Raw genomic sequence first — 9,714 nt, 5'->3', positions numbered from 1 at the left:
CAGATGGGATGTCTCACTTAGGTGAATAGCAGTAAGGACTATAGTGGTGATTTGTTGGACAAAGCTTATAAGCAGTTGTTTATGGTGGTTTAGTATATACATAATTGTGCCCTGAGAAAGGATTTTGTAGCAGTCACCATAATGTGGGTCACAAGGAGAAGTAGGGAGCCTTGTAACAAATATTCCATGCTTAACCCCTTGAAGTTCGATTCTTTTTTACAAATGCAGGGTCCAATTTTTAATTGTGGATTTAAAATCTTCAGACTGGCCTATTTCGAAAAAAAATTACAATTATTTTATAGTGACCATAAAATGACAAAAAAAAAATACTTTCCATGGGTAAACGTCCATTGTCTATTCACGAATACAGCTGGACTTCCATAAATACTTATAATAAAAATAAAAAATTACATACACTGAAATAGGTCTATTCTGATTCGGCACATGGGTAGTAGTCCGCCTCAGAGGAATCGCCACTCGACTCACTTTCAGCGAAGCAACCAGTACGCGCGCCCATAGTGTAATCGAATCGTGTATGCGAGTGCATGCAAGAAAACTCTATGGTTGTGTACCCGTCAGTAAAACCAAACAACTCAGAAACTTGTAGTAACCTGTGTTGATTGCACTAATCCTTCGTTGCATCGCCAACGAGGGGCAATCAGTTTTCGCAAGCAGTCTCGAGAAAAGAAACGTGGGCATTACAGCATTGTTTGTATACGAAGGCATCGTTAGTACCCGCCTGTGAACAGATGTAATTACATGCCTGTGAGCAACAGACAGGCGAGCACGTAGTGGTGACCATTTGACCATTTTGGTGACCAGATTAGACATCAGTTTTTAGGGGCGCAACGAACGGAAACAGCCTGCGAGTATAAACCAAAACAAACCGCAGCACAAGTGCGGGTGCGCAAGCATTCGCTAAAATGCCAGCCTAAAGAAGCCATGGAATAAAAACCAAGAGACTAAGGAGCAAATAAATAATTGCTTCTATTCACACAGCGTGGCAGAACTTGTTGGGGAAGAACGAGTTGAAAAATTGGCGCATTTTTCAAAAATAAGGATGGCGCCGTAAGTATACGGCATCGACCATTTGGGACTTGTTTGTGGTGCCATATATTTACGGCATTGCCCATCAAAGGGTTAATTGACACCGTAAGACCAGACAGTCAAAATTGATCCGGAGCTGTGGCATCTCTCTTAGCCCCTGTGTCTCTTGATCTGCATCCATCAATTAATCAATCAATCAGCCAGTCGCTTACCTTCTGGACACCAACAAGCAGGGAGACATGCCTGTCGCTCATCTCCTGTCCAGAGTAGAGCAGGTCGGCAAGTGTAGTGACATGCGAGGCATCACGCAGAGGCACCTGCAGCAACGGTATGAGCTCGAGGAACACCTCCTCGTCAGCGATGGACACCTCACTGCGGGGCTCACGGTCAACGCTCAGCACCAAGTGGAATGGGCTGGACACATCGCATGGTGGAAAGGAGAGGGGATGACTTAAACTTGCTGTTCTCAGTAATTTTATTTCTACATTCCGTACAAGAGAAATGCGCGGAACACGGCATTATAATTATGGCAGATTAGCACAAATTAATACATGGACACAAAGAACAAAGTGGATAAGGATGGGCGTTTTGTTTTTTAATGTCAATGTATTCATTTGCACTAACCTACCATAATTATAATGCAAGGCCAACTAGCCCAACAGTCAGTCCTCCTGAATGAACTTAGCAATCTTGAACATGTTACATACAAAAAGTAACCAATTGCAATTACATTACTCAGGAATGTAATTGATTACAATGACCAATTACTGCTCCACAAAAGTTACTAAACAAATACTAAAAAGCAATTGGTTACTTTTACGTTACTTTCCTCCCAGCCTTTCCTAACGATACACAAGCAAATAAAACAAAATGAGCTGGCCTGGCTCTTTCAGTGCACCCTCTGCAGCCCTGCAGATGTTGTTTATCTGCACAATCAATTGCTTTTCAGAACTTTTGACAGCCATCTTGCCTCATTTTCTTGGGAAGACCATCCGCAGCAACAGTTAAAACTCTCTCAAGGTGTGCGCTGAAGGGAAGGGCAGTGTTGTAACATGCAAACACCAGACGAGGAAATTGCCAAACAGTGGTCAAGAACTATCCAATGACAATGGGAAAGCCGAAGTCTAAACTCACTCGTTATACACTGCAGTCCATTTATAGCCATACCACATATATCACATATATCCGTTATAACGATGAGCAGACTTTATTTTGTCAACATATACTGTTCTAGGCTTGTAGCGCAGCTCAGAAAAAGCAAAAAAGGAAGGAGGTAGGGGTAATCAAAGGGAACAGAAAACAGAGTGAACACTAACTTCCAACTGATGGTTTATTTCGTGACACAAAAGGCTACTTATACACTCGGCAAACCATATGACATAAGAGATTACAAAGAAACCAAGCAACAAAACCAATAGTAACCAAGTGACAACATAATCAGACAGCCTGCGGCTGCAGTCGGAGATACGCCAATTCATTGCTTGATAATGATATAGAAGGTGAGCTTCATTATCATTATCATCAAATTACCAAACAACGGTCAAGAACTATCCAATAACAATGGAAAAGCCGAAGTCTAAACTCACTGAATATGAGCGTTCTGACGTGGTGACTGTTATGGCCACATACAGTATAGTCCACTTGTAGCCATACCACATATAACAATATATCCGTTATAATGATGAGCCGACTTAAGAGTGTCAACTTATGCATTAGGGCTATGAGGAAAAAAAGACATATATAATGGTGCATTATTCACCACATATCTGATATAATAATCAAAATTTGACCTTCTGGATGGCATTTTCCATCACTGAACATGACACTAGGCAGCTCAATTGCTGACTTCTGACAGGCGAAACGGCTCTAAGTGTTTTTGGTCATATGTATCCTCGCTGGACAGGAAGGCGGCTGTTCCACAGATTCAGCATGAGGAAACTCGTTTGCACATCACAGGTCTTGGGAAGCACTTCATGGAGCATATGCGTAGACTATATCACCTTGGGCTTGAACAGCCTGTGCGCACCCCCAACACGACTGACGAGTTGGAGGATTATTGCTACAGTAATGAGCTTGTGAAATGGAAGGTGTCATAGATGGCCCTGGACAGGGCGCTCACACACATTGGAGTGCAGACAGCAAAGGGACTGGATGACGTACCTACAGGTCTTATTAAGTGACTGGGAGACACTGTATGGGATCACCTTGCTAATATTTTTTCTGGCATTGTGGCAGGCAACCCAATTCCTACAGACTGGCTGACTGGAAGAGAGTGCCTCATATTAAGCAAAGGTGGAGATGCTGATGTTATATGTGATCACAGATCGTTGACAGTGACAAGCATCCTACACCATATCTTTGCACAAATCCTCAAGACGTAAATGAGTGCACGGGCACAGAATGACGACGTGTTAACAGAACTACAAAATCGGTTTCGAGCTGGCAGGCGTCTAGAGGACAATCCTTTTGTGCTTACTCAAACTGTGGAAGCAGCCCACAAGGAGTTGAGAAGCCTCTATGGGTGCTTTCTGGATGTATAGAAGACCCTTAACAGTGTCCCCCATGATCACCTGTTCCACTGGATGGCAGACATTCATATGCCTGAAGTATGGATTGGTCTGTTACACCGTGTGTACACAAACAACATGGTCCTTGTTAGCTTTGTTGGAGTCCAGTCCCAACCAGTAGTCGTGATGCAGGGAGTTGGGCAAGGGTGTCCAATGTCACCGAAGCTATATATGTTGTGCATTTCTGGACTGGAGCGAGCACTTTTAGCAGCTGAAGGTGGCTTTTCCTTCGGGCACATGTGTGACGGAATCCCCATGACTTGGGAGCTGCCTAGCTTAGTCTACGTTGGCGACATAGTCCTCCTAGCAGATAGCCCAAATGACCTTCAACAGCTGGTCACACTTTCTGCGACCTGCCTACAGCGCCTCGCCCTTAGCTTTAATGCCAGAAAATCTGCCGTGTTGGTGCTCTCAGGCCCACAGCCCAATGCCAACATGCACCTGCCTGGAGGTGAGCCAATACAGTGGGCCACAGAATACCAGTATCTCGGTGTGGTGCTCAGCAGAATAATTGACCTGCTGGCTACTCACGACGCGAACCTACGCGAAACGTCACAGAGAGCAGCAAAGGTTCTACATCGGAAAAGCCTGTGGGGGTGTAACCGCTTCCTGATTGTCCGATACATGTGAAAATCTGTGCATGTCCCTGGCCTGGCTTTTGCAAATTCAGCTCTCTGCCTCACAGCAAAAACCAGGGAGTGGTTGGAGCGAGGGCAGTGAGGGGTGGGTTGTCTGGCTCTTGGCTGTTATGGGGTTATAGGAATCGAGGCCATTCAGGGTGATCAGGGTTGGTCCACATACAAGGCGCATGAAGCAAGGAGCAAGCTCTCCTACGAAGGACGTCTGCACCTAATGGACGACACACAATGGCCCAGGTATGTGTTTAGATACACCTGCATAACAGGCCAACAAACCCAGTGATGCAGGTGGGTTCAATTTCTGCGCTGCAAATATGCGTTTCTTGCGAAACTAGTATGCGAGTACCAGGAGACACACGTGTCTGAAGAGGAGACCATGAGGTGGCAGAATGGAATGGTGGCAAAATTTACTATATGGATGTACAACACTCACAAAAGCAGCATTAAAATGGAGGAGCTGTACGTTAACAGCAGTGGCAGTGTGCTCCTCTTTGAGGCACGAGCAGGAGCACTGCACACACTTGTGTACCGGCACCACTTTGACCCGTCCGTTGAACCCATATGTTGTACATTTGGCCTGGAGGAGGAAAACCTGGAACACATAGTCCTCCGGTGTGTCGGTTTGTGCTCACAACACAGAGAGGGCAGCACACTTCCGCTAGCACTGGGATTTGGGAGCGAGAATGGAGTGCGGCAACAGGGTGCGGTGGTGTCTAACACAGTGCGTGTAACGAAGGATAGGCTGGCACAGTGGTGGCATATAACTTGGCAACAGCATGAAGTGACTAACTCTGAGGGGAACAGATGAAATCCAGTGTCTCAACATCGATGTCTGTGCCCCAGGTCGGGCTGTGTGTACAAAAGAGCTGGGATCGGCCGTTTCCACCCTCCTCTCTATTTTTCTTTTTCTCCTTTCTTCTCCCCCGCTTTCTTTCTTTTTATTATTTTTTTCTTCAACAAATATATATTTTCTTCAGCTAGAGTGCTTTAAAGCAGCCCTCCCGTAACAAAGAGATTAGCCACAATGAATCATCATTATCACCACATCTTCCATGTCGCCACGATCAAGCAACACGTGAGGAGAGAGAGACAGAGAGAAAAAGAAAAAAGTGAGAAGCGAAGCAGCGCCCATCCTGTGCCTCCTTTTCAGTGAGTGCAGAAATGCTCCGCAGAAGCAGCAGCGGACAGCCCTGTTGATGGAAGACGGCACCAACAAAGCACAATGTTGTATCACTTGAGACAAAGCTGCAAATTTTGCAAGGCACAATGTGTGAGCTCACAATGGAGCACTGCGATCATGACGGCTGCAACCAGGGGTGAAAACCCTGGAACCAACACGGTGGAAGCCGCTGACATTACTGAGCTCTGGAAGCATGTCGCTACTGACGATGAAACAGGTAGTGCTTCAATGGAGGAGTTTCTGGGTGCAGATAGTGCTGCCTCGTTTTGCAAAGAGATCTCCAACGGGGTGATCGTTGTCGCGACAGACGGCGGCGTTGTGAGACTGGGGCGACAAGATTGACAGTGTAATGACCTGCCTTTGACACCGGCACCAATATTCACGCGAAGTGCACTGTCATCAATCAAGTCGCTCATTGATTTCATGCACGCTTAAGTATTGCTGCTAGTGTTCGCGTTGCAGCTGGACACCACAGTTGTGAACCTGAAAATCTTGCAAAAGCAAGTGCAGATTTGTGACTAATGGTTGATACACTCCTAACAGTTGATACACTGCTTAGAGGTATAAATAAACATTTTATTTTTCACAGGCTACATTATACAACGTCTATTTTTTATCGCAAGTGGCAAATTCAGTTTTGGAGCTACAAAAGTATGCTCGGCAGCTTTTTTAAAATTATTTTTACGCAGTCAAGACATAAAGATGATCAATTATAACGATTGGAATTTTTGTTCTTGATATTGTTATAAGTGGTCTGCACTGTATAACAAGAAACCATTGCAAGATGAAGAATGTGGTGCTGGCACTTCAGGCCGCACAACCTGCCATTAAGATGAAACAAGTACTGAGTGTTGTGTTAGCCTGTCTGAACATGCGCATCTGCGAGGCTGCCATGGGGCACCACTGCTGCTGTTCTATATAGTTGCTGCCAAATTCAAGTGTTGAAAGCTTCGTTGCCCGTTACTTCTTGTCTCTTCAATAATGTAGCTAGTGTAGTGAATGAAGCAGCGCCACATGTCACATACTCGCAGACGGGACTGTTTGCTCACTTTATTGCCGCATATTTTATATTGGCCAACAGAACAGAAAGGACAAATGATAAGTAGTATTAGTCGTTAGTGACGTTAGTAGGGTTAGAAGCAGCTTCCACGCTACGTCCCTCCTTGTCGCAAAGGTGGACTAGTTACAGTTCCAGTCTTTTTGGCGTGAAAATGCGTCGACCTGATCGACTGTACCGAGAACAGCGACTTGAAGTCCCGGTGTGCACCGTCCCCTAGCACTCTGTGTCTGGTAAGGAAGGCACGCCTTCCAGGGGCACCTCCGAAAAAACTACACCACCAAGCTTAGCACCTGAGAGTTCTCCCACACTGCCAGTTCTCTCTGGTGTCTCTGGCACTAGTGACGGGAGTTCTCCCACGCTGTCCGTTGTCTCCGCTGTCTCCTGCACTGGTGACGGTGCCCTCAAACCAGGTGACCTGCTATGACCAGCAAAAGGGAACAAGCAGACGACGGTTTTGTTGAATCACACCATTTGGCGTTTCCACCACGTAGCATCGTGGATGTTGACCACGACTAAGCTCTTGAGCAGCACATCTGGCATCTGTCACCCAGACGCTCTGGCCAGGTTGTAGACACGGTAGTGGTTGAGCACTATGATAACGGTTGTAGTTTGCGGTCTTCCCGCGCCTAGCAGCTTGGTCACGCTTTTTGAAGGTCTCATGGTCAAGCTGTTTCGGAGTTAAATTGTCATGAAGTTTTGGCAAACGGGTGTGCAGGCGCCAACCCATCAAAAGCTGAGCAGGACTGAAGCCCATTGAGCCGGGAGTGTCCCTGTACACCAGCAGAGCCATGTGACTGTCGACGTTCTTCCTCCACAGTTCCTTCACCGTTTGCACTGTACATTCCATTTCCCCATTAGACTGTGGAAAAGCGGGGCTACTTGTACAATGAATAAAGCCGTACGTCAATGCAGAGTCCATAAATTCTTTCGACGAAAACTGTGGTCTGTTGTCGCTACAAAGAATTTCGGGCACGCCAAACTGGGTGATAAACCCTTTAATGCAGTAATAATTGATTTGCTTGACATTCCACGCAGGGTTGATTTGCTTGACATTCCACGCAGTACTTCCGGAAACCTTGAATAGTAGTCAGCTACTCATAGGAAGTCCTGAGCTTCAAAACGGATGTCTGCCCCCCTTGTTGCCACGGGAGCTCTGGGGTATCCATTGGCATCCTGGGTTCTGCCTTCTGGTGTCTCACATTTGCGCATCGCTCGCAGTTTTGAACCACTTCCTTGATACTGTGGCTTATTCCAGGCCACCATACCAACTTGTGGACTCTCGCCTTAGACAGAGCTACTCTGAGATGACCTTCAATGTCCTTCATGTACCAGTTGTAAGACCTCGGCTTAAAGGGATACAGGAACCAGTCGACCCCGTTTCAGCAGAAGTGAGTTGGCAACCAAAAGTGCACCGCGGTGTTTCCAGTCCACTGCCAAGTTTACTGGTAGTCTTGTCTTAGACGGCCAATCGTAGGTGCAGAACTTGACCAAGGTAGAGCAGACACTATCAGATGCTTGATGCTTTCGCATTGTTTCGAAGTCAGTGGGCCTGCTCTTGCCAACAGTTTCCAGAACCACTTGCATGTGGCTTTCAAGAGAAGCAGTTGCATCAATTGCAGCATCCAAAGAAAGAAGCGGAGCTCTTGACATTGTGTCAATGAGCCTGGCACCCGACCAACACTGCATGGCTATGAGGAATACCACACAAGTCAAGGCGACAAGTGGAAGGTAGCCACACTAGTAGCCAGAAACATCAAAACCATACAACACAAACCCATAGAGGACGTGGACGTACTCCTTGAACTCGTCTACAAAGGCAACCAGAAACAGAGCGCTTTCATCCTAAACATCTACTGCCCCCCCCAGCAAAAGGCAGGCAAACATAGGCAAACTCTTTAGGGACACCCTCCGCCTCACGAAAGACAGGCCCCTGGTAATCATAGGCGATTTCTACGCTCAGAACATGATGTGGAGGTACCAGAGGCAGGACTGGGTTTATCAACACCAACTGCAGCAAGCAAACGTACAAGTGTGTTCAGAGCTTCCCGAGTCACCGCACGATGGAGCTGAAGATGGGGGCGATCCAGACTCCAGTGTACCACCCTCCCAACAAGGGCACACCACAAGGAGCTGTCATCTCACCCACGCTCTTCAACGTCATCATGATCAACCTCGTAAGCAAACTGCAGTTCTTTGGCACGCCATCTACGCAGACGACATAACACTTTGGACCACAGCAGGGTCCCTCAATGAAAAATAAGAACTGCTGCAAACTGCAGCTCACCTCATCCAAGAATACGTCAGCCAATGGGGACTGATATGCTCCCCCAAGAAAACAGCTTCTACAAGTCTGGCAAGGCCACGGTAACCACACAGTCCCCACATACCCAACAAGAAAGCTCGAGGTACACCTCAATGAGGGCCTCGTACCAGAGAAGCCATTGCTCAGGGTGCTGGGCATGTGGCTGCAGTCCAACCAGCAGGTCACACGCAACCTTACACTCCTCAAAACCAATGTCAAGGCGATATCACGCATTATCTCCCGCGTAATATCCAAGAACAGAGGCATGAAGGAAGGGACACCCTCCGACTAGTCGGAAGCCTGGTGATGAGCAAAATCACATACAGCCTGCCCTAGTACCATCTCACACAGTCCAAGATGAAGTAGGCCGACACGCTCTTGAGAATGGCTTTCAAGATCGCTCTGCGCCTGCCGATGAGTACATTGACTGAAAAATTACTGACGCTAGGGTTACACAACACCCTCAGCAAACTGACAGAAGCCCTTTATGTCTCACAACAACAAAGACTTGCGCGGACTCGCACGAGCCGGCAGGTCCTACAATCCTTGAGCTTCCAAACTATAACAACACAAACTCAACAAACCTGCCCAATACCTTGTCACATGCAGAACAGGTATCATGTTGCCCCTGTACCACGCAACATGGACCCTAACTTACACTCCGGCAGGAGCAGAGCAAAGGCCCAGTACATGGAGAAAACATTCAGGTTCCATACCACGGCCTGTTTTATGGACGTCGCCATGTATGGGACAAAGAACGGACAAAGAACAAGAATGCAATGGCAGTGGTATGCGACCGCCGAGGCCACGTTACCTCCACTGCATCGACCCGCCCCTGCATGATCACGGAAGCCGAGGAGCTGGCCACCGTGTTAGCCATCCACGAAGGCCAACATGCAAACAAACCACTGACGATCCTC

At 47.1% G+C, this 9,714-nt stretch overlaps 1 protein-coding gene across 3 annotated transcripts in view; it reads right to left on the bottom strand.

Moving 5' to 3' along the window:
* hdm (meiosis specific with OB domains hold'em) overlaps nt 1-9,714 on the bottom strand; it is a 61,443-nt gene that overhangs the window by 46,294 nt on the left and 5,435 nt on the right. For all 3 annotated transcript variants that reach the window (XM_065452805.2, XM_065452804.2, XM_070524454.1), the window contains one exon: nt 1,260-1,461. In XM_065452805.2, the coding sequence (XP_065308877.2) occupies nt 1,260-1,461 (202 nt within the window). The remainder of the gene's footprint in view (nt 1-1,259; nt 1,462-9,714) is intronic.

Source organism: Dermacentor albipictus, chromosome 8 (assembly GCF_038994185.2).
Source record: "Dermacentor albipictus isolate Rhodes 1998 colony chromosome 8, USDA_Dalb.pri_finalv2, whole genome shotgun sequence".
NCBI classification, from domain to species: Eukaryota; Metazoa; Arthropoda; class Arachnida; order Ixodida; family Ixodidae; genus Dermacentor; species Dermacentor albipictus.
Note: the sequence above shows the minus strand (reverse complement) of the source record. Positions and strands in the feature narration are given on the sequence as shown.